Source organism: Lissotriton helveticus, chromosome 7 (assembly GCF_964261635.1).
Source record: "Lissotriton helveticus chromosome 7, aLisHel1.1, whole genome shotgun sequence".
Lineage (NCBI taxonomy): Eukaryota > Metazoa > Chordata > Amphibia > Caudata > Salamandridae > Lissotriton > Lissotriton helveticus.
In genome coordinates this window covers 658,707,445-658,733,886 of record NC_136068.1, presented here as the reverse complement: position 1 = coordinate 658,733,886, position 26,442 = coordinate 658,707,445, and the positions used below count along the sequence as shown (strand labels likewise).

At 43.4% G+C, this 26,442-nt stretch overlaps 1 protein-coding gene across 1 annotated transcript in view; it reads right to left on the bottom strand.

Annotated features, from left to right (window-relative positions):
- LOC144768933 (uncharacterized) overlaps window positions 1-26,442 on the bottom strand; it is a 367,458-nt gene that overhangs the window by 328,586 nt on the left and 12,430 nt on the right. Inside the window, exon 3 of the mRNA XM_078652940.1 lies at window positions 20,548-20,613. Coding sequence (XP_078509066.1) covers window positions 20,548-20,613 — 66 coding nt within the window. The remainder of the gene's footprint in view (window positions 1-20,547; window positions 20,614-26,442) is intronic.

Genomic DNA, 26,442 nt, shown 5'->3' with positions numbered 1-26,442 from the left:
CATTTTGACTATATTCTGGACCTGCGTTGTCGCGTAATGCGTCATATGACGCGCCGCGTTAGCGCATCCGTAAGTCATCCGGGGCGCGCAGCGCGTAACGTAAGCATAACAAGTCATGTGACTTGTTAATAAAACTTTTCATTGGTTCATTTTACTTTTCTTATTCTAATGATGAAAGCCTTGGTCATATCACCTAAAAATTACGCTTTTAATTACTTCCGAACATTATTTTTTCTTAAATATATGTTATAATGTTCCAGGCTAATGTACTTTCCCGGAAATTTTACAACTGTCCTGCAAGTAAAATATATTCTTTTTTCGAGAAAAAGAGCGTTTCTTCGTCCCATGACGGAGCCGTTGAGCAAAAGAGGGTCGACCTGCTGTCTTAGTCGCCGATACGCCTGAATATGAGATTCTTATCGATCACTTTATGTTGCAGGAATAGAAAACACAACAGCCCTTGACCATTTATCTTTACTGCGTTCCTTCGTATTATACCTTTTACCCTTCATGTAATTGGTCTGCTTTATTTCACTTGCCTTTTAATGATTCTAAAACAGTGACTATTATTAAAAACTTTACCAATGTATATACTACTACCATGTTTTCTTTTAAAAACCTTTATTGTGAAAATTTCATTATACAAATACGAGCCTATAACCACGTGGGCCTGCCACGGAGCAAACTGTAATCGTATATGATGAATAGACATTTACACTGTAGAGGAACGTAACGGGCGGGCCATTAGGTTGCAAGAACTAAGGTGTCTAACAGTTACGGAATCGGTGGACGTACATTTTATAATTAAAATACGACAGGGCCAGTTACAATAAAATTATCTAGATATACATTTGCGGGCAAGTACCATGGGTGACGTTAATTCGAACTTTCAACAGTACAGTAATCAATAACACATCAGAACTTAATATCAATAGGGATGTCGAAATATTCAATCAATTCTCGTCCCCGCCCGCCATGTGCTTCAAAACTGCATACGTATCTCGTGATTTCAAGGTTCTGCAACCAGTACACAACAAGGAGTTACGAGTCCCATTTATTCCGGCGCCATTTTGGGCGAGGACGGGCAGGTCCAGGATATAGTCAAAATGTCTCTACCAACCATCGACTATGATGATGTTCATATGCTGTATTTATTAGAGTAACACTCATCTGTCCACATGAAATTAATTTACCACAATCTAAACATGTCATTTTAATCTTTCCAAAGTTCTTCTAAATATTTGGGACCGTTTCCCTTGCCTCTGAAGCTCTCAGTGCCACTTCTTTGATGAATGTACTAGCAGGTCAGGGGTTCTCCTCCAAATCTCTCTTTTATGCAGCACTATAATTAATTGGTGCCACCTCTCCATATGACGATGCATGGTATAGTTACCACAACTATATATTTTTTCGGTTCCTCTGGAGAGTTCATCGTGGCAGATGAAGCGTGTAACGTACCGGGCATTTACCTTTTTTTGCATGTACAGGAAAGGAAAAAAAAATCGAGCGTCCGAGTTCTAAGGTGTCCCAGGGCCATTTTAGTGGACCAGGCCCAAATCCAAAGAACAGGCCGCCATTTTGAGAGTCCTCTTGCAGCCGCCTGTCGCTGTAGCATCAAGAGCAGCCGAAACTCAGCTGAATGGCAACTGAAACGGTAAATGGGCGCCCCACTACATTTCAGCATTGTAGGATGACCACACCAGTACAGCAACTTGCTAGATATCACCTCGGTGCCATCCGGATCTCGGCGCCCCACTGCAGATGAAGTGCCTCTCAACTATGAAACCACCACGGTGACATCCGGATCTTGGCGCGTTGTGCTGCCTTCGGCCTATTCGCACATCGGTCCGCTACTGACGCCATCTCAAAGGCTAATGGGGTGACCCACGCCGAGTTTCAGCATTGTAGGATGACCACACCAACTTGCTAGACATCACCTCGGTGCCATCCGAATCTTGGCATCTCAACGCCTAGTGGTATCTTCCATACAGAAAATATTGTTACGCTGCCTTTGGCCCCATTCGCACATCAGTCCGCAACTTAGACATCACCTCGGTGCCATCCGGATCTTGGCATCTCAGCGCCTTGTGGTGTCAGTCAGAAAATATTGTTGCGCTGCCTTTGGCCCCATTCGCACATCAGTCCGCTACTGACACCATCTCACAGGCCAATAGGGCGCCCCACGCCGACTTTTACCATTGTACGATGGCCACACCAGTGGCACAACTTGCTAGACATCACCTCGGTGCCATCCGAATCTTGGCATCTCAACGCCTAGTGGTATCTTCCATACAGAAAATCTTGTTACGCTACCTTTGGCCCCATTCGCACATCGGTCCGCAACTTAGACATCACCTCGGTGCCATCCGGATCTTGGCATCTCAGCGCCTTGTGGTGTATTCTCTTCAGAAAATATTGTTGAGCTGCCTTTGGCCCCATTCGCACATCGGTCCGCAACTTAGACATCACCTCGGTGCCATCCGGATCTTGGCATCTCAGCGCCTTGTGGGGTCTTCTACTCCGAAAATATTGTAGAAAATATTGTTGCGCTGCCTTTGGCCCCATTCGCACATCGGTCCGCAACTTAGACATCACCTCGGTGCCATCCGGATCTTGGCATCTCAGCGCCTTGTGGTGTCTTCTACTCCGAAAATATTGTAGAAAATATTGTTGCGCTGCCTTTGGCCCCATTCACACATCAGTCCGCTACTGACACCATCTCACAGGCCAACAGGGCGCCCCACGCCGACTTTTACCATTGTACGATGGCCACACCAGTGCCACAACTTGCTAGACACCACCTCGGTGCCATCCGGATCTTGGCATCTCAGCGCCTTTTGGTGTCTTCAAATCAGAAAATATTGTTGCGCTGCCTTTGGCCCCATTCGCACATCGGTCCGCTACTGACGCCATCTCACAGGCCAACGGGGCGCCCCACGCCGACTTTCAACATTGTAGGATGGCCACAGAAGTGCGACAACTTACTAGACACCACCTCGGTGCCATCCGGATCTTGGCGCGTTGTGCTGCCTTCGGCCTATTCGCACATCGGTCCGCTACTGACGCAAACTCACAGGCCAACGGGGCGCCCCACGCCGACTTTCAGCATTGTAGGATGGCCACACCAGTGCGGCAACTTGCTACACACCACCTCGGTGCCATCCGGATCTTGGCATCTCAGCGCCTAGTGGTGTCTTCTATTCCGAAAATATTGTTGCGCTGCCTTCGGCCCCATTCACACATCGGTCCGCTACTGACGCCATCTCACAGTCCAACGGGGCGCCCCACGCCGACTTTCAGCATTGTAGGATGGCCACACCAGTGCGGCAACTTACTAGACACCACCTCGGTGCCATCCGGATCTTGGCGCGTTGTGCTGCCTTCGGCCTATTCGCACATCGGTCCGCTACTGACGCAAACTCACAGGCCAACGGGGCGCCCCACGCCGACTTTCAGCATTGTTGGATGGCCACACCAGTGCGGCAACTTACTAGACACCACCTCGGTGCCATCCGGATCTTGGCGCGTTGTGCTGCCTTCGGCCTATTCGCACATCGGTCCGCTACTGACGCAAACTCACAGGCCAACGGGGCGCCCCACGCCGACTTTCAGCATTGTAGGATGGCCACACCAGTGCTGCAAATTGCTGGACACCACCTCGGTGCCATCCGGATCTTGGCGCGTTTTGTTGCCTTCGGCCTATTCGCACATCGGTCCGCTACTGACGCCACCTCACAGGCCAACGGGGCGCCCCACGCCAACTTTCAGCATTGTAGGATGGCCACACCAGTGCGGCAACTTGCTAGACACCACCTCGGTGCCATCCGGATCTTGGCGCGTTCTGCTGCCTTCGGCCTATTCGCACATCGGTCCGCTACTGACGCCGCCTCACGTGCCAACGTATTTTCTCCGCATTTTACACCCTATGCCGCATAACAGGTCATGTGACTTGTTTATAAAACTTTTCATTGGTTCATTTTACTTTTGGTTTCCTAATGATGGAAGGCTTGATCATGTGACCTAAAAACAACACTTTTCATTGGATGAAAACTTTTTTTTTTCCCAAACGATGAAAGCCCCACCTTGTTTCTGGATGTTTCAGACTGAAGCTGGCGTCAGCATGAGAGCACCACCATCTCGTAGCTCAGTCGTGCTCCCCACCAGAAGCCTGCAGGAGTCGGAGCCCCCAAAACTTTTGATGAATTCTCAAGGCGGAGGGGACGCTTTCGAGAATGGGGTCCAAGACCTAGCAGACAAGCGTCCGATTTCCAAGGTGTCCCAGGGCCATTTCAGTGGACCAGGCCCAAAAAGGAAACAGCCTGCCGCCATTTTGAGAGTCCTGTGACAGCCGTCTATCGCTGCACCGCAAGAGTGGGCGCAACTCAGCTGAATTGCGGCTTTTGACACAGTGGATCAAAAACGGACGGAATGGCAACTGAAACGGTAAAGGGGCGCCCCACTACAACAGATGACACTCCACCTGGAGAGGCCCGTTCACGCCGCCTCCCCCGGGGCGCCCCACGCCGTTATTCGGAGCAGCATTGTAGGATACCAAAACCAGTGCGGCAACTTACTGGACATCACCTTGGTGCCATCGTTCTGCTGCCTTGGAACTATTCGCGCAACAGTTTGCTACTGATGACCCACCCCCCGCGACGCCCCATGCCGTTATTTGCTGGGTGGCAACTTACTAGACATCACTTTCGTGTCATCTAGATTTCAGCGCGTTCTGCTGCCTTGGAACTATTCGCACAACAGTTTGCTACTGATGACCCACCCCCCGCGACGCCCCACGCCGGAAATCTGGACGTTGTGCTGCGTTGGGACTATTCGCACAGCCGACCGCTACTTCGTTGTTTTTCCCTAAAAATGTTTATATGTTATTACTATTTTTGTTTTCTTGTATATATTTATAAATTATTAAAGTTTTATAATCTTACTACTTTGTCGGAGTGCTATATATTTTTAATGTGACACATAATTGTAAAAACTTTGATGTACAAAGAGTCATCCCTGGAATCTTCCGCTTCAGGCTCGGTCCCCTCCCCAATCACAATACAGGATGGTTTTCAGATAATAGCAACGCTTCTGCTGTGACGGATCTCATCGAGTGTGGGCCTTGATCTACTATAACTCCTTTGAAGAGGGGTGATTCTTTACAGCTGTGGCCATAAACTACATCTGCAGGGCTAGCTGATACCCTAGGACCAGCCTGGACAATCGGACACAGAGGAAAAGGAGTGTCAGAGGGTGCGGTAGTGAATAGGGCGAAAGGGAGGTGTCGGGCGGGCACAGGGTGTGATTCTCAGGGAAGAGCAGCGCAGATGGGGGGAGGTTTATTACCCATGCATAAGACAGAGAGCGGGGGTGACCACTGCCTGGGGGAGATGCTTGCGAGGGTGGGGAGCCATGCTAAGGATCGACAGCGTGCACAGAGTGGGTCTGGTCAAGGCATCTAAAATGGCTGCCGTGCACGACAAAAGTGTGGCATTTGAAAAAAGACAAGATGGCGCAGACAATGTTTTTCAACACTTCCTGATTTCCTTCGAATCGAACGTTAACAGACGTTGGGGCATATTACCAAAGTTAAGCGATATTTATCCCTAACGATGCTTAGCAACGATTTTTTTACCGTCAGAAATTATCGCAGATAAACCTTGCTATTATCAAGGTTTATCGGAAATACGATAAAAAACGACCGCAATGCATTAATATCGCTGAAAACTCAGCGATATTCATGCATTACCGAGCTAATGCTCTTAGCCATGTTATCCACCTCCCATTGGATAACATGGCTAAGAACTGCTCAGGGCAGGTGGTAGCTTTTGGAGATATTCGCGCTTATCTCGAATATTTCCAAAAGTTGATAATAGGAGATAGCGATGTTAGCGACTGTTTCCAGTCGCTAACATCTTGACATGCCCACTTTGCATGTCATTAGTGATAAATATCACTCACATGCAGGGAGGTTTATTACCCATGCATAAGACAGAGAGCGGGGGTGACCACTGCCTGGGGGAGATGCTTGCGAGGGTGGGGAGCCATGCTAAGGATCGACAGCGTGCACAGAGTGGGTCTGGTCAAGGCATCTAAAATGGCTGCCGTGCACGACAAAAGTGTGGCATTTGAAAAAAGACAAGATGGCGCAGACAATGTTTTTCAACACTTCCTGATTTCCTTCGAATCGAACGTTAACAGACGTTGGGGCATATTACCAAAGTTAAGCGATATTTATCCCTAACGATGCTTAGCAACGATTTTTTTACCGTCAGAAATTATCGCAGATAAACCTTGCTATTATCAAGGTTTATCGGAAATACGATAAAAAACGACCGCAATGCATTAATATCGCTGAAAACTCAGCGATATTCATGCATTACCGAGCTAATGCTCTTAGCCATGTTATCCACCTCCCATTGGATAACATGGCTAAGAACTGCTCAGGGCAGGTGGTAGCTTTTGGAGATATTCGCGCTTATCTCGAATATTTCCAAAAGTTGATAATAGGAGATAGCGATGTTAGCGACTGTTTCCAGTCGCTAACATCTTGGCATGCCCACTTTGCATGTCATTAGTGATAAATATCACTCACATGCAAAGTGGGGCCCAAGATGGTCGCTATATTCTACTAGCCGTCGCTAACTGGTGTTAGCAACAGCTAGGTAATACACATATAATTTTATCTCCGCGAAGCGGAGCGCTGTTACAGATATATATCTTGTTTCTGAACGTTAATTTCTCAAAATGCACTGAAGCACATATATTGAGACCTAGCAAAGGCACATCGGGCTACCAGTCCCTACAATTTTGCCAAGTTTCGTGCAAATCCATTCAGCTGTTCGATCCTACCGAGAGACAAGATGGCGGCCGCTACGGACTGTTTGGAATGTTTACAGACACCGGAGAGCCAATCAGCTTCGCTTCGCAAAGCTCCGTAACGCGAAAAGTACGCGAAGCGGTGCGCTGTTACAGATATATATCTTTTTTTGAACGTTAATTTCTCAAAATCCACTGGAGCACATATATTGAGATCTAGCAAAGGCACATCGGGCTACCAGTCCCTACAATTTTGCCAAGTTTCGTGCAAATCCATTCAGCTGTTCGATTATTATTATTTTTATTTTTTTTTGCCCCGCGGGGCCCTTTTAAAACCTCCACATCAAACCTAGGGGGTGAGCGACAATGTACTATGCCCCCTTATGGTCATTTGCCCCTTCGCTTTGGCCTCCTCTTGTCTCCCGATCCTACCGAGAGACAAGATGGCGGCCGCTACGGACTGTTTGGAATGTTGACAGACGCCGGAGAACCAATCAGCTTCGCTTCACAAAGCTCCGTTGCGCGAAAAGTACGCGTCCTGGGGCGCTGCCCGGTCCGCTGTTACAGATATATATCTTTTTTTAAACGTTAATTTCTCAAAATCCACTGGAGCACATATATTGAGACCTACAAAAGGCACATCGGGCTACCAGTCCCTACAATTTTGCCAAGTTTCGTGCAAATCCATTCAGCCGTTCGGGCTAAAAGTGAGGCCAACCGCCCTATGGAAATTAACATGGGAAAAACGCGTTTTGGGACCCCCCTTTTTTCTCAGCCCCCCCTTGACGAACCCCCCCAAAATTTTCAGGGGCTGCTCAGAAACAAAATGTGCCATTTTCCTGAAAATTTCAGCCAATTCCGTCCACAAACGCCAAAGTTATTAGACATAGAATTTTCAAAAATCCCATAGGGAAAAAATCCTAACTATATATACCTACTGGCGACCGCCAGTAGGTAATATATATATATAGTACCAGTCCAAACTTTCATTGCAAAGAAGGCGCTGACACCGTGAATCAATCCAAAGTAAGATTCCTTTATTCCGCTTTACAGCCCAAACGCGTTTCGGCGGTTTCCAACCGCCTTGCTCACTACATCTGGTTTCCACCTCAATCAGTGTTATGTACTTAGATATTTTGATAGGTTACAACTGGTTCAGGTTGTCATGACAACCCTGGCATGACACTTCAAACAACATAGAAGAGTTCTGTGTGCAATTAACCTCCATGCAAACTCCACTACTATGGATTGCCTTTTACGCATTGTACATGGTTTAGACCAAATGTTTCATTCACATTCGCCCACTCAGCGATAAGCGATATTTGATTAAAATACAACTCATGTTCACAAATTATATCAAATTTGAATTTAAAAACAATGTGAAATAATGTGAAATAATGGCAATTCACAACAATATCTCTGTCAGCGTAAACGCCCTATGTTTGCGGTTTCGCTAATCTCACAACCCTGGTTTAGTGAGTTAGATCCTCTCCCAGTGGACGCAGCGATCACCCTATCCCATGAATATGTTGTGTTTAGCATGACAATGAGTTTTGCCATGTAAAATGGGTGATATATACCACACCGTGTGTGGCGGTGACGCTAATCTCTTAAACCAAGTTGATGTGAGTTTAATATTCTCATAGTGGAAGTAGCTATCACTCTGTCCCATGTTTGTGGTCTATTTTGCATAACAATGGGTGTTGCAATCTACATAGGGTGCTGTCAACCACGACGTTTGTTTGTGTTGTGAATTGCTATGTGTTATAAAGTGTTTGAAAGCAAAGTATGTGCTTTGTGTAAAGTGACAAATAAGATTTCTAAAATTAAAGTAGGTGAGTTTCAGATGTTTATGAAGTAGTTAAAGAAAACCGGGCCATGCCGCTCTGGACTAGAGGTGCACATTAAGCGCCTCATCCGCGTTTAACCCATTAGGAATCTTTGAGAAAAGCAGGATTATGTATCTTGACTCAAGGCGTCTCAATGCCAGTTGCCAATTCCCACCCCTGATGTTCATGGGTATGCTGTCAATCACAAAATACGTCAAATCCTGTGAGTTCCCCGCGTGGTGCATGTTCATGTATCTGGCCACAGGGTATGCCTGGTCGTCGTTGGCGATTGCCTTAAGGTGTTGCAGTATTCTCACATGTGCCTGATGGATGGTGCTGCCCACATATCTTTTTCCACAAGTGCATACAAGCACGTTGACTGCGTATTCAGTCTTGCATGAGAAGCTCCCTCTGATTGTGTAAGGTGTTTGTCTGAAAGGTAGCTAGACAGAGTTGATGTTAATCCCATGCTTGCAGGCTTTGCATTTGGTGCACTTTCTAAATCCCTTTTGGGCCTGAAGCCAAGTGGTTCCTTTAGTGTTTGTTGAGGCGTTACAAACTAGCTGGCTCCTCATAGATTTGGCCTTTCTAAAGGTGACTGAAGGTGATTTGTCAGAGGCCAGTGCCTGTTTAGATTCTTACGCAGGTTGGCATGGTACGTGTTATAGCCTGTAAAGAGCTCGGGGTGTTTTGTGTGGTTTTGTCCTTGGTGTTAATTTGACTATTCTGTTCTGGAAACAGAAGATCTTTCCTGTTCTTTTCCCCACATTTTCTCTCTGCTTTGTCCAGTGTCCCCTTGCTATAACCCCTATTTCTTAATCTCGAAAAGAGGTTTACCTTCGCATCTTTTAGATCTTTCTTTGTGCTATAATTTTGTGTCATTCTGAGGCACTCTACATATGGTATCGACTCCTTGAGTTTAGTTGGGTGAAAACTCTGGGCATGTAGTATTGCATTCCCCGCTGTGGGCTTCCTGTATGTCCGTGTCTGAATTTTATTGTCTGCTATGAAGAGTTCTAAGTCTAGAAATTGAATTGATGTGGTACTTGTGATGCATGTGACACTAGGGTTCAAGCAGTTCTCATTAATCTCTGATGCAAAGGTTTTCGCACTCTCACTTGACCCTTTCCATAGTATAAAAATATAATCTATGAACCTTTTGTATACTACCACATTGTCTGTTATTTGCCGTTGATGTTTAACCCCCAATACCTGCTCCTCCCACCAGCCCATATGCAAATTAGCATAGCTGGGGGAGAAGCAAGTACCCATGGCTGAACCTTGTGTTTGTTTATAATGTATCAAACAATCAAATGAGAAGGGATCACTTGTCCTGCTTTAACTTAGGTTTGCAGGTAACGTACTTCTGTCCCAATTAAAAAACCCTCATGCACGTGTCTGATGTTTTGCGAAAGCGGTATATCTTGATTCTCCGCTTTTTAGACCCGTGTGTGCATAATAATTGGGTTAGTCCGGTTCTGAACCGGGCCCCCCGATGGCAGAGTCAGCACAGTACTGACAGGACCGCAGGAGGCTCCTAAGACCATTGAGGGCTCCGTGGACATCAAGCCGCAGGATATCATAAGGTACCTACGGGACCGCTAACAGAGAAGGACTAATATATCCTTCCCCAAACCACTACACCTGAACATACAATTCTGTTCAACGATCATAACTAGCACAGAGACGCCTTTGGTCTATATACACTTCACCTGGTCCTGCAGAAAGCCCACTCAACCAAAAACGGCAAATCAGGGCTGAAACATGTCGACCTTTTAGAACAATGAATATCAGTGTGTGAGATACCTCAACTATCTCAGTACACACACATTTAATTTTAAACCAAGTCTCGAACCACTGATTTATTAAAGTTGGAAATACAGGGTACACAAGCCTTTTTTACTTCTTTCACAACACTCCACTTCCCTATCACTAATCACTACTGCTGTAACCAAGGGTTACCCTCCTGGTGGAGGTTGCATAACCACTAACCCAATGATTATGCACACACGGGTCTAAAAAGCGGAGAATCAAGATATACCGCTTTCGCAAAACATCATTCAAGTGCATTAGGGTTTTTTAATTGGGACAGAAGTACGTTACCTACAAACCCAAGTTAAAGCAGGACAAGTGATCCCTTCTCATTTGATTGTTTGATATTGTATACAAGGAAGCTGAACGGATCACGCTTTCCTTCTCCCTCCACAACTGATTAAGAAAAGCGTTTATAATGTAGCCTGTTGAAAATAAATGTGTTATTCTTAAGACACCATTTGGTCATCTCTAACAACATACAGATGTGTTGGTGTAAGGATATCGGTCTTCTGCCTAAATAGTGTTGCAGAGCCCTTCGTCCATCATTATGCCTGATACTGGTGTACAAATTGCACATCAAGTGTCATGAACAAATATTCTTCACTCCAATCAAAATCATACATTTTGCTCAAAAATTCCCCAGTGTCTCTTATGAAGGCTGGTAATTCACGCACTAGTGGTTGTAGGAAGTGGTCAATGAAAATACTCGTATTTTCGAATAAGCTCCCTATGGCCGAAATTATTGGTCTCCCTGGAGTATAGTTGAGGGGCTCTGGGATAGTCATTTTTAAGAAAGTCAGATTCTGACTTGCTGATGAGCCCCATTCCTTTCCAGCGATATAGTTCATTGTGATATTTCTCTTGGATCCCCACAATATGTGTTGGGCTGATTCGATTGTAGCATTCCTGGTCCTGTAGTTGTGAGAGTGCCTCGCTGTTGTACATGGTGAGTGGCCACAGGACTATTTTGTCACCTTTGTCTGACCACCTCACCACGATGTCTGGTCGTGCTTGAATTTTTGAAATTAGGTTTTTGTACTTAATACTTTGGTTATGGTTGTGAGTGGTAAACTCCCTGGTCCTCAGGAGTGACAGTGTTTAAGTCTTTAATTACATTGTCAGCGAAAATATACAAGCCATCTTTTGGTAACATAGGCATGAATACCGATTTAGGCTTGAATGGTGTGCGTATGGTTTGGTATATGTCCAATTCCGATCTAGCCGCTGCCTTACTCATAGAGATTTGGCTTATTAGATCCTCTTGTTCCAAAGCTGTTATGTATCTGAGTAACCCCATGTCAGCTGTGGTCAATGCCCCAAATTGTTCCATACCTGATGGTGTTTCTATACTCCTTTTGTTCGTGTTGATAAAATATTTTTGCAATTTCAGTTTGGGCACAAATTGGAACAGGTCGATCCTTGTTTGTGCGTAGTCAAAGTTAGTTTGTGTGCAATATGTAAGTCCAAGCGATAAAATTTCTCTTTCTTTTGTCGTTAACTCCATGTTGGTCAGATTGATTACTGTTTTGTCAAAGTCATTGCTTTAGTTTACGGCGTTTTTTTTGTCTGTATTGTCCCTTTGTTTGTTTTTGTACTGTTTTTCCCCAGCGTCTGTTTTTTCTGTGTCTGCTTTTTGTTTTTGATTCTGTTGTTTTCCTTTTACCCACTCCTGGCATGGTGGTCGTGGGCGCTGGGTTGTCATATGCTCCATGCGTAAAAAAGCAAACTCCTGCACTGGGGTGGGCACTGGGCCTTTCTTGTTGCCACTTGCATTGCTTTCTACGTCTGATTCTAACTCAGAGCTCCATTCTGTTTCGCTCTGTTCCACATTTATAGTTGGATTGCTCGCCGTTGCTGACAATTGTTGGTGTGTTATGTTGTCAAATTTCTTTGAAAAGTATATATTCTTCCATTTAGGTAATCATTTCTGTCTCTTTGAAATGTTATCGCTTTTCTCTCTTTTATTCTATCTTCATATTTTGTTACCTTTGTTGGAATTTCTTTCATGGTTTTTTGTATATCTTCCTGGTTTTCTCGTGATTCTAGTTCCATGCAAATTTCCGCTATTCTCTGTAAGATTTTTCGCTGTCACTGGCCGCATATTTGATTAGGATATTCAACATATTTTGCGATGACTGCGCGCTGTTGTCTGCCCAGTCTTGTAACATTGCCGGGTCTTCGTTTTCATATGTGGGGGCTACAGGATCCTGAGTCCTCTAGGCACTCGCCTCACATCCAGATACCTTTTCAGAGATTTGCACTCCCACCATTTGGAGACTTTCCTTTTGCGCAGTTTCTCTAGTTCCATCGTTAATTTTTTCACATCATCCTGTGCAGGCTCAGAATTCTGGGTTGTTGATCTAGTTGCGGCTGAAGCGGTTGTGTCTGCATCATTAAAAATGTCCAGAGCGGCCTCTTCCCGTTCTTTAACCCACTCCTCGGTCATATGTCAAATGTTTGATATATATATATATATATATACAAACATCAGGATGAGGTCGAAACAAAAATAGATGTATATAAATATATTAGAAAGCTAAAATTAAAAAAATTCTTCTAAAAAAAAAAGAAATTGTAAAATCAGTGAAGAAACATCAACTCTAAGCAATTCCGATATCGATCAAGAACAATTTACAGTAGGTGATGTATCAGGTTTACGAACAGCTTATGAATTGGCCAAAGAACTTGAAGAAACTGAACAGACTGACACTCAAGTAATATCTGAATTGGGCATATCAACTAATGCTAGTTCTAAAACAAACTTCAAAAGCAAATCTCGATTTTGTTCTGTCCTATACCCTGGCAACCGCATTGATACATACCATGATCTAGTCACAACAGAATTGGAAGCAATGAACAATACACTGACAAAAAAAGAAAACGTAACTAAAAGGAACGCCTAGCCTTGAAAGCACTTGAAATTAATCCTTTAATTGAAATAAAGCCGGCCGACAAAGGGGGGAACATAGTCATCTTGAACAAAACAGACTATGTAGATGAAGCTAACCGCCAATTAAACAATGTCATGAACTACAAACAACTACAACAAAATCCAACTGTAGATATAATGATCAAACTACACAAATTGATTCAAGAATGACAAGAAAAAGGTCTATTAAGTAAGGAGGAATCAGAATATCTCACTGTGAAACATCCAATCACCCCTACCATTTACTTCTTGCCAGAAATTCACAAAACATTAATCAATCCACCAGCCAGACCAATAATATCCAGTTGTGGCTCTCTTTGTGAAACTGTAGCACTCTATGTGGATCATTTTTTGGCACCAATTGTTCACACTCTTAATTCATTTATCAAAGACACCGGAGACTTCTTAAGGACTATAATGGAGACTGAATGGCATTCTGAATACTGGCTCGTTACCATCGATGCAGTCTCATTGTATACTTCTATACAACACGATATAGGCATAACAGCGATTAAATATTTTCTGAAACAAAGACCTATATCTGATTTGAGACACACCAACATGCTTTTATCTATGATAACCTTTTGTCTAACGAACAAAATCTTTCTTTTCAACAAGAAGTATTATCAACAAACTTGCGGTTGTGCCATGGGCGTTTCCTTCTCTCCAAGCTATGCCAATCTCACCATGGGTTGGTGGGAGAAAAACATAGCTTGGAGAGAGGAAAATGACATTTACACCACGGATGTGGTGTTGTGGCTCAGGTTCATAGATGATCTGTTCCTCATCTGGAAGGGTCCAAAATTGAAACTGATTGAGTACTTAACCATACTCAATCAAAATGAGGTGGGTTTGAAATTTACATCCAACATTCAGAAAGCAGAAATTAATTTTTTGGATACTAAGGTCTATGTCCAAAACAATAAATTGGAGACAACAGTCTTTAGAAAGAAAACGTCAACAAACAGTGTCCTGTAGTTTACTAGCTTCCACCCTACGTCACTCAAATAAAGCATCCCATATGGCGAGTTTCTACGCATGAAACGCAATTGCTCTGAACCATTGGAAATGGAGAAAAAGTTCAAGGAAACGAAAGACCGGTTTGCCAATCGTGGATACAAACACAGATATACTACAAGGGGAACAAAGAGCAAGGGCAAAAACAAGACCTGAAACACTCATACCAAAAGACAAAAATCTGAGAACAGATGAAGAAAAACCACGGTTAGTTCTTACTTACTCAAAGGAGAGTTTCAAAATACGACAAATTTTAACAAAATATTGGAGTGTTCTAAAAAAGGACACAGAAATAGGATCATTGATAGGAGAGAGACCATTGATCACATTTCATAAAGCCCCTTCAATTCAGGACACATTGGTAAACAGTCATTTCAGAAAAGACAAACGCTTAACTTGGTTGGAAAAAAGACAACTTGGGTTCACCAAATGCCAAACATGCAAGGCATGTAAAATTGGTCAAAATCTGAAGAATTTGAAAGATCCTAAAGGAAGAACCTTTGAAATAAAAGACAAAATAACATGCGACTCACAGTTTGTGGTTTACCAACTCCAATGTTTCTGCGGTCAAAAATACATTGGTTCTACAATATGTCCTTTGAAAAAAAGAATACTTGAACATATTCGAGCAATTGAAAACAATGACAATAGCTATGCGATTGCTAAACACCTGAAAAGCCACCCAGGAAAAACTTGGAAAGACATAAAATATGCAGGGATTGCTATGATAAAAGAAAGTGAACGTGGTGGGGACAGAAACAAAAAACTAAGACGACTTGAATCGAAGCTAATAATAAAATTCAAAACCCGCAGTCCGTGGGGGATGAACGCGGATGAGGAACTGTACGTACCCCTCTAAGACTGCAAAGATCTATTAACAATTGACAATTTATCACATTATGTTTGACTGAAACAAATATACAGCTTTCTGTTGCAACCTCAATTGGGAGTCATAGCAAATAGGCTAATTATGACTTTCAATATGATGTAAATAAGATCTACAAACTTGTTAAATGAACTTTTACTAAAAGTAACTGTCATCCAGGGCCGGCATAGACCAGGAGATTGACATGGCCGAATCAAGTGGACTATTTACAGGCACTCAGCCAAGAGTCTCTAATGACACCCAGTACACGGAGATAATTACATGGGTGAACGCAGTGTATAGTGGCACTTAGCCCTATATCTTTGCAATGAATTTATTTAACTATAATAAATACTGTCCTACTTTGACTCGAAAATGTCGATCACCGGTCTGATAACGGCAAAGGATGAACCCAATAAATGGGAATGTATGATAAAACTACCAAACCCATAATGCAACGTAACACTGCCATATGGAATCTATGGTATACATAAATGAAACAGACAAGGGACAAATGTTTGTTAACCATGAACAGGGACATTTACTGTCCGAAACGCGTAGGTGGGGAATACCTAAATGAAATAAAAACGTAAAAAACCATTGGAGTGGTGTGCGGCGATCTTCTTCTTTGAAGGGTTATTGCTTCGAAACAATTTTCAAGGCTGTCCTAACCTTGCCGCCAGCACCAGCTATTAGCTGCTCCCCCCGCTTGGGACATTTGCTCGTGAAATATATATATATATTTAGTTATCATTTTTGGATGTGCTGGTGGCCATTGACTGTCTGCTTTTTTTGTGATTTTGTGACATATCCGCAATATGGTCAGTCAGAGTCTGCTTTTGTAGACAATTGCAATGGCTACTCCTGGGTGTTCGGGGTGGTCCTTGCAGGTGAATTCGTAGCCGTCGTGGATGATGATGATAGCGTTGTCTATTCCAGAGCAGTGTTGGTCCACGTTTATGTGAAGAAGGGGATGTCTAAAGAGGTGGCATCGAGTTGGTCCCAGATTTCTGTGGCATGTTTTTGGAGGGACAACACCTAAAGAAGGATGCAGTTGAGCCACTAAGCTGTGTTGTTGGATGGATGGGTGGCAATAGGCGCTGGTGTATTGATGTGGCAGAAGGTGAATTCAACAGTGTTGCTAGATGACAGGTGGTGTGGTGTCCAGGGGTGTTAGTGTCGTAGCAGTGGAGTGTCCAAGAGGAAGGGTCCTTGGTGCTGGCTTCAGTCCTAGGGGGGGATGAATGCTGACGGGCTTGCCTTTGGCACACCCATGGAACACCTGCTGCCCATGGCGGCGCAACGGTCACCTTTAAGTAGTGCTACGGGGGACTGGACAGCTGGGAGGTGGGAAACACGGGAGAGGACACTGGAGGGGGTGGGGATGTGGGTGGGAGCGGGCATTGTAAATATGTTTTTAAATAATTCTTATCTCGAGGCCGGGTCCTGCATCTTCTGTGCTCCTGAGTGTGCTTCCAGAAACAGGGAGCAGGCAGCCAGTATCCCTCTCCTAAGCCAACAACAATGCTGCAATACAGCATTGCGATTGTTGTTGAGCACCATGGCAAAGGGCGTTTAGCCAGGGGCTGGAGGGGTGGGCATGTAATCCATGCAGGCAGTAATGCAGCCTGCAGTGCAAATAGGGAAGTGTGCATGACTGCTTTGGGTGGCCTGAGAGGGCCAAGCAAACAGGCATTGGGCACTTGAGTGGGCATACCACTTCGCTCTTGCCCTGCTCCATGAGTAGAGCAGCCACACCCACCCTCCCACATGCAAAGGAAATATAGCATGAGTACATCAGAAACTTGTCATCATGGTATGTTTCCTTTTCTTGTACTGCTTGAAAGCAGTGGGGTGAAGCTCTTCTCCAACAGCGAAGGATCCACCACAGGGGGTACGTCACTGACAGGTGCTAGGCCTGGGCCCGATTCGAACCGGGCATCCTCAGCTACATGTCCCACCTTCTTCTCATCTGGACTTTGACACTGTGGCACAATCTTCTGCACTCTCTCCAACAGCCGGAAGGAGCCTCAGCCAGGTAGGATTTCACAACCCTGGGTATAACAGCCACTGCCAAGTCCATAGGGGAACCTCCTGATGCAGATGATGCAAGAGGGCCCCATTAGGTGTGAAGTTGCAGCAATTCCGCCACACAATTTCTAAGCAGCTCAGTGGCCTCACCCTCCACAGCGTCCGGCAAGTGCAACATACTCTGGCCTGTGTTGCAGAGAGTCACGGGCCACCATTGGTAATCTCCTCTGTGCACCCCAGTGTAGTGGTGGCGTGTGGTATGAAATGCAGTCCTCCCTATGTTGGTGTGTAGTAGCACCCTATCAATCACAGCTCCAAGGGGCACCAGGCAGTCTTCTCCCACAGGTCAGCAATGTGTCTTCATCAGATCTGGCAGACTTCACCACCAGGTAAGGGTGATTGCTGATGCCTCAATGTCTAACGCCATGGCCCAGCAACTCCAAAGCACCTCTGCAGCCTACTCTAGGTCCATGCGCAGGCCCAGCGAGGCCTCCGGGCCCCGGGGACTATCTGGCCTTTCAAGGTTTTAGATGCTATGGTGTTGCAAGGAGTGCACAATAATATGTAATGCATCACTGGTTTTGCCCAGCGTTGGACCTTTTTCCATGATTGTAGCCGTGAATTTCCTCTTCCCCTGGGACTTAGGCTGGTGATCCTGGGCTTCGGGGGGGTTGTTGATCTGTGCTGCACTCGGTCCTGGCTGGTCCATTCTGCATTCCATTAGTATTGTTTCCTATTTTTCATTGGAGGTGGACTTATGGGTTATTTTTGCCTCTAGAGGCAAAAAAATTCACATTGGGCTGACTACCGTGAGATTTTTTTGCCGCTAATGGGCCTTTCGTCAGTTTTCACCTGCTAACATCAGAATTTGTATAGTCTTCACACTAGTGATAGCAGCAGTTTTCACCTCGGCTACCTGAAACTATCTCCATGTAGCAACGTATTGTAAATACATCGCTAACAGGTTGATAGTTTTTGGTGATAGGCAGTGTTAAGAAAACTGCTGCTAACTATTGGTAGCATTAGTTAGCGGCTGTTCTTGTACAAATACCCATACATTTTTGTGTTTTGGTTTGTGTTTGCTATATTGAAGTAAGTGTATTTGAGTTATATAGCTAGGCTAACTGCATATTTAAAACTGCAGGATAACATAAAAACTGTTTTTGTATTATGTGTAAGTTAGAAGTAAAGTAGTTGGTATGTTGGCTAGAATACAAATATAAATATACTTTTTTTTACAGAACAATATCTACATAACTATAACAGTTAGAATGCCTACAAAAGCTTGGAGGAAAAAGCAGCAACACAAGCAACCACAGTATCTATGCAGAACCAAGACACAAAGGGGGCAAAATGTAGAAGAAGTGGTGAAAGAAAAAAGATCTTCTAGTCGGAGAACAAAGTAATTTCTTTAAAATGTACATAGCCATTTAGAAAGATTACAAAATAATGAAAATAAAAACCAAACTATGAGAAAGAATAAGAGTGGTTAAATTGTATGGTGCAAGAACAGGAAATAATGTAACAAAGGTGGACACACCTTAACCAGGAGACTAAATCAGTTTAAGGAAATAAGAACCATGATGTTTTGTATTAGAGTGGTTGTAAATCTACTGAGAAATATGAAGACGTTCAGAAGAAGGAGAGAGGCATTGAAGCAGAAAGAAAGATTTGAGGGAGTAGTTGATAAGGCCTTTGCTTTGAAGAGAAAGCTTTTCATTTGGATTATAAATTGAATGAGGACTTGTCAAAATGGTGTTGTGCATGAGGAGATACAACCAGAAGAAAAGATTAGTGAATGGAAGTAACTTTTGTACAGTTTTTAGTGGAGAATGGATACATACTTCTAGCTACCTCCAGGATAGCACATTATTTCATGATATTGATAAAAGAGGACAATGTTATGAAATGAAGAATGGCACTCCTATAGGAAAAGAGGTGATAGTACCTAGAAATGTAACACATGTTATTGCAGAAGAGACACAATCAGACCCCTTTATACAAATGGAATTGTAGTACTGTTTGTAGTATTTGACAGCGATCCATTGATATATTAGGAATATTTCTATGTCGTTCCAAGGTGAAGTTTCAAACACAAAATACAAACTTTACAAGGAATGGATCCTTCCAAGGTTATAAAGCATACAAATTTACACGGACATTCTCTAGCTTGTTTATCAAAGAAAGTGTGCCAAAGCACCTTTTATCATTTCAGGATGATAGCTGTATTCCACTCAACAATGCAAACTTTTGTTAGGAGGCTGTACTGTGTGAAAACTCCTGCTTTAGGTTTACGATAATTGAATAGGGCGCTTTTGCATGGTAATGTGGCAGAGGTGGAAAAAGTTTGTGACAATGTCCAATTTCGTTTCTTTGGTCCTAGGTCCCCGGACGCTAGGGAATATGAAGAGTCGATAACAGGAGGAGCTGCATAACAGGACACAGGTACTACAGTTAATAGTTTTGAAGATGTGATTACAAGATTTAAGACAGAGTGCTCAGAAAAAACAGAGTATGTTTTTGTATGTTGTCAACGCACTCACTACAAGATTCAAAGACGGACCGTTGACTTGTATTTCAAAAGTGTAAAAGGAAATAGTGATAACTGGCAAAAGTTTGGACAGTGGGGGAAAACAGGGAAAGTCAAAGGGTACAGAGCACCTCAAGCAGAATGTCATGACAAAAAACTGCTGTACAAGGAGCTGCTTCAGATTTAACAGGACAAGTCCTGCCATTAGCATGAATTAGAGTGATTGCTATGGCCTGGCTATGTATAGTTGATGTGGGCACATAAATCAATTATAACAATCTAATAGGGAGAAAGTCCTTTGTACATTAGGCCCATTGTTTTGTTATTTTGCAGAAATAAACGCATGTGCTGGGTTTATTTCTGCAGAAACAAAATGCTGGGAATTTGGCAAAATATTGCAGCCGTCCAGATTCAGCCTTGAAAAATTGCTTCCATCACATTAGCAAAAGCAATTTATTTGAAGAGATCTCCAGCAACATGGTGGCATGAAGGGCACTCCTCTACCGGAGGGAGGAGGTGGGTGGGTCAGCTACCTGTGCAATCCCAAATCACCCCCTTCTTTTGTTGAAAGTATAAAAAACATACATATGTGTACAGGCCATTCATTAATTTTATTATCCCTCTCATGCTTGATTTTTAATCATTATGATCTGAGGCACCATTTCAAATCAGGTAAGAGGCTAAGTAAATAAAAGCAAATACAAATCAATCTTACTTGTTTCTTTAGTGCGCAGCCTAGATTTTGGAGCGCCGTCAATATTTTTGGGACATTGGTGCTTAGCTGCAAAAGAGATGAAGAAACAAAGTGGTCAGAAGAATTGTCCAAACATTATATGAAACAGTTTTTTTTTCAATAACTTTAGCTTGCAGCATTATTGGTACTTTTATTCTTTATGTTTTGATAACTCTCTTTGCATATATTTTCTTTTTAATTTCAGAAACAGCTACCTCAAGTGTTTTTTGCTTTTGATGAGCACAGATCTTTCTGCCTACATGTTCGGTTTGCTCCTAGTATTTGATGACCAAGACCACCATGAATTCCTAATTTGTGTGTGAAATGTGTCTAGAGTATTACAGATTAGCTGTATAAAGCTACTTTCTGTTAAAGTCATTCAAATGGATGGTACAAATACATTTCCAATCAACCAGCAAATACCTATCTACTTACAGTGGTAGACTACGTTTTGAGATAGAAACGTATGGCTCTTAAGGTAGGTGTAAGGCATGAGAAAAGTTTACTTTTCTTGATACTTTTCAAACTTTGCTTGTGTGCTGGAAAGTACAGCACAAATACAAAGAGGGAAAAGTATTAAAGCATGATTTTCTTCTGGAACAATCCCTTTCCAGTACAAAACAAATGCTTCAAGGAACACACACACATTTTCACTATGGTGCTGGAAAGATCTAGCACTGTTTTTGCCTTTCCCATTGCTGCAACAAAGGTCAGCAGCTTTAGGTGCTGCTCTGTATTTTGTCAACATTTAGTAAATCTGCCTTGAAATGAGGATCTATGTCTGAAACTGCTAGAACACTTCTATACCTTTCTCAAAATTCATTATGTGAGAGAAGATCCTGAATGATTTAGACTGCAGAAAAAGTTTACCATGAGCAGGAAATCAAACAACATCTTAATAATAGGAAGGTGATTAACCCACAAAGCACTTTGTATGCAGTTTTCTCCAAATAATAATCCTGAAAGAGCATTTCTATTCCCACCTATAAACAATGCTGTGATAGATCTAGAGGCTTCTATCTCTTATTGTCGCATGCATTTCTGTACAGTTGGGAATTAGATGGGACCCATTCAGATACATCTCTGTTCTACGGTATGATGATCTGTGACCATGAAAAATAAATCCGCAATGCAAGAATGTTCCTGAGATTTACTCAGCTAAATTTGAGGTTTGCAGGGGATTCTGAGTAGGAAAATGTTGGGGGATTATTGCAAGCCATACCTACCTGGACTCCCCTGGGTATCTAGTTTTCAGAAATTTCTGGGTTTGGTAGGTTTCTCTAGATGGTCCCCGAACCGAGGAACAAAACCCCAGGTCACCCCCCTTGCAAAACCAGGTTGTTTTGTGATAGGTTACTTTGATGTCTCCATAGTAAGCTTTGGGCCCTTCCCTGCTACAGGCACTTTGCCCACCTACACAAGTGAGGTACCATTTTTATTTGGAGACTTTGGGGAATGCCGGGTGCGTGAATGTTTGTCAATGCACGCAGATCCAGAACTTTCCATACCATAAATGTGCAGAAAATTAGATTTTTTTCAGCTAAATTCGAGGTTTGCCGTAGATTCTGGGTAGGAAAAAGTTGGGAGATCCATACAAGCCATACCTCCCTGGACTCCTCCGGGTATCTAGTTTTTACACACGTCTGAGTTTGGTAAGTTTCCCTAAATAGCCACCAAACCTGTGGAAAAAGACCCTGATGGCTGTGGCCCCCCTTGTAAAACCAGGGCGTTTTGTGAGAGGTAATTTTGATGTCTCCACAGTATGTTTTGACCCTTCCCTGCCGTGGGCACTTAGCCCACCCACAAAAGTGCGGTACCATTTTTTGGGGGATACTTTGGGGAATGCAAGTGGGTGAAAATTTGAGGATGCACACAGATTACAGAACGTTCCATCCTAGTAATGTGAGGAACATTTGTTATCTTGTGACATTATTTGAGGTTTGCAAGGGTTTCATAGTAACATAATCTGGTGAGAGTCACACAAGTAAGCCCATCATGGATTCCCCTGGGTGTCTAGTTTGAAGAAATATATAGGTTTGCTAGGTTTCCCTCAGGTGCCGCAACACTAGGGTACAAAGACCACTGCAAGGCACATTTAAAAAAAAGGTTCAATTTTAACCCGTTAACCGCGGCCGTCTTTTCGCGGCAGTGCGGCCGTTTTAAAGAACAGGCAGGGGTGTCTCGGCTGTTGAACGTGCGCAGCACCAGCCAGGTAGTGCTCCGAACGTTCAGCGGCCGACGGCAGCACTTAACGGGTTAAGTAGAAAAATATAATGTGTCCATGTAGTTTTAGGGCCATTTCCTGCCACGGGCATTAGGTCTATCTACACAGGTGAGGTACCATTTTTATTGATAGAATGTGGGGAATAAGGGGGGGCTTTGGAAGTTTGTTGATCCATGCAGATTCTAGAACTCTCCATCACAGAAATATGAGGAAAATGTGTTATTTTGGACAAAGTTTGAGGTTTGCACGGGATTCTAGGTAACAGAACCTGGTGAGAGTCACACAAGTCGACCCATCCTGGATTCCCATGTGGGTCTAGTCTTAAAAAATGTATTGGTTTGATTGGTTTCCCTAGGTGCCGGCAGTGCTAGGGCACAACATCCACAGCCAGGCACATTACAAAAAATGGGTCAGTTTTCACTGGAAAAATGTGATGTGTCTACATTGTGTTTTGGGGTGTTTCTTGTTGCGGGCACTAGGCCTACCCATTCAAGTGAGGTATCACTATTATTGAGAGACATTCGGAAATGCTGGGTGGGTGTACGTTTGTGGATCCATGCAGATTCCAAAACTTTCTATCACAGAAATGTGAGGAAAATGTGTTTTTTCACAAAATTTTAGGTTTGCAAGGAATTTTGAGTAACAGAACCTGCCGAAAGCCACGTACGTCACCCCAACGGTGATTCTCCTGGGTGTCAAGATTTTAAAAATGTAAAGGTTTGCTAGTTTTCTCTAGGTGCCGGCTGAGCTATGGTTCATAATCCGCAGCTAGGCACATTGCAAAAAAGGGTTGGTTTTCTGTGGAAAAATCTGATACGTATATGTTGCATTTTGGACTGTTTCCTGCCAAAGCTCTAGACCTACCCACACAAGTGAGGTACCAATTTTATCGGGAGACTTTGAGAAATTTAGGGTGTGTAGACGTTTGTGGATCCATGCCGATTCAAGAACTTCAGAAATTCAAGAGTGTTTCTTTTTTCAAAGTTTGAGGTTTGCAAGGGATTCTGGGTAACAGAACCTGGTGAGAGTCACACAAGTCACCCCATATTGGATTTCCCTGGGTGGCTAGTTTTAAAAAATATAAAGGTTTGCTCAGTTTCCCTAGGTGCTGGTTGAGTTAGGCTTAAAAATTCACAGCTAGGCACATAGCAAAAAAAGGGTCATTATTCACTGGAAATATGTATTGTATCCACGTTGCATTTTGGGCTGTATCCTGCTGTGGGCACCATGCCTACCCATTCAAGTGAGGTCCCATTTTTATTGAGCGACTTTGGGAAATGTGGGGTGCATGGAATTTTGTGGATCAACACGGAATTCAGAACTTTCCATCACAGAAATGTGAAGAAAATGTGTCATACTTGACAATGTTTGAGGTTTGCAAGGGATTCTGGGTATTAGAACCTGGTGAGAGCCACAAAAGTCAACACATCCTGGGTTCCTCCTAGTGTCTAGTTAAAAAAAAAAAATTATGGTTTGATAGGTGTCCCTAGGTGCCGACAGCGCTAGGGTACATTTTCCACAGAAAAAAGAGCTTGAGAAATTCTAAAACATTTTGGAATTTCAGTTTTTCTGGCAATTTGTGAAGTGACATATCTTGTTTCCGTTGCTTAGATGTTAAAGCTGGAATGCTCAATTTGGCTCCTAAAACCAGCTCTTAGAAAATGAAACAGATTTCATAAAAAGAAAAAGTAGAATTCATAGCCAATTTAAAGGGATGTATGACGTTACAACGCATACTTTTACAACGCATACCTTTACAACGCATATTTTACAACGCAACATCCATTACAACGCATTCCATTACAACGCATTCCATTACAACGAATTTTTAAAAACTACCTTTACAACGCATTCCATTACAACGCATACTACCTTTACAACGCATACCATTACAACGCATAACATTATGTTGCATGTATGGTAAGTATTGGATAGTGTAGGGGTAACAATTACTATTCTAACTCCAGGGGGGTGCAACAGTAGGGTAAGTGTTGGATAGTGTAGGTGTAAAAATTACTATTCTAACTCCAGGGGGGTGCAACAGTAGGGTAAGTGTTGGATAGTGTAGGGGTAAAAATTACTATTCTAAGTCCAGGGGGTGCAACAGTAGGGTAAGTGTTGGATAGTGTAAGGGTACTATGCATTGCAATGTTATGCGTTGTAATGGTATGCGTTGTAATGACATGGGTAGTCGTGGTATGCGTTGTAGTGTCATGCGTTGTAATGGTTGCGTTGTAATGGCATGCGATGTAATGGATGTTGCGTTGTAAAAGTTTTGTTGTAATGGTAGTGCGTTGTAAAAGTTGCGTTGTAAAGGTTGTTTCCCATTTAAAGTAATGCTGGTACACTGCAATGGGATGCCACAGAAGCAAGAATTGATTGGGACATTTATTAATTAATTTTGAACGTTTTATATAGCGCGAACATGACCACCGAGGTATCAGAGCGCTTTACAGATTATGCATCACGAGGTAATAAGCAAACAAAACAGAATAAACAATGCAACATATTCAGTCTTATAGACAAACATTATCGTAAGGGGAAAAAAACTGACACAACAGAATTGGCAGTGTAACAGGTCACAATCTAGAATTGTCCAAGAAACTCGTGAACCAGGTGGTTGGGCCAGACTCAACGGGTATGGACCCAGAACCAAATGAAGGAGCCATGCTAAGGAAGAACTGTCTTCATCAAGAGCCCTTTGACTTTTTTTTTTTACGAAGACATTGGAGGGGTTCACCCTGACTTCCGGTGGAAGGGAGTTCCAGATCCTCTGAGCCATCCCTGCGAAGGTTCCGTTATAGGTCTTTTTTTCTTGAATTTTTGTGTTTTTTAGCTAAAGGGTGCTGGCACTTCTGGAGGCTTTAGAACCACATGAGAGCTCCAGTGTTCAAGCAAGGTACAGTGGGGTCTTGAAGTTGATGGTCTTATGAGCCATGCATGCAATTTTCAACTGTATCTGACCTTCATATGGAAGCCGATTCAGCCCGCGCAAGTCCGGAGAGATGAGGTGGTATTTTTTTGTGCCAGTTAAGAGCCTAGCCACAGAGTTTAGGGAAGCCCTAAGAGGAGCCGTCGTCACTCTAGGCAGGCCGCAAAGTATTGCGCCACCATAGTCCAGCTTTGAGATCACTAAAGCTTGTACTGCAACCTTTAGGTCATGAGCAGGGAGAAAGGGTTTGAGTTTTCTGAGTAGGCTGAGTTGGAAGTTAGCTCCTTTGGTGAGGGAACTGATGTGCTTCTGCATGTTCAGTCTTTTGTCCAGAATGATACCCAGAGAAGATGCTGAGTCTACAAGGTGCGGTCTACAGTTAGGAGCAGTCAGCTGATTCAGTCATTACTCCATGACGGGGATTGGTTGTGGGGGGAAATCATTTACATTCAGGTGATTACTTGTCAACCAGCTTTGTGTTTCCAGCAGGACTGAATTGAGGGACTGGATATCTTCAGCGGAGGCGATCTTCAGGTATAGTTGGGTATCATCCGCGTACATATGATAATGAATGCAGGGTGATTTTAGAAATTCTTTCAGATGTTCCATGCAGAGGTTAAAGAGCGTAGGGGCCAGTGCTTAACCTTGGGGAACCACCAAGGTGACCGGTGCAGGATGTGACAAGGAGTGGTTCATCTTGAAGCTTTGGGATCTGTTGTGA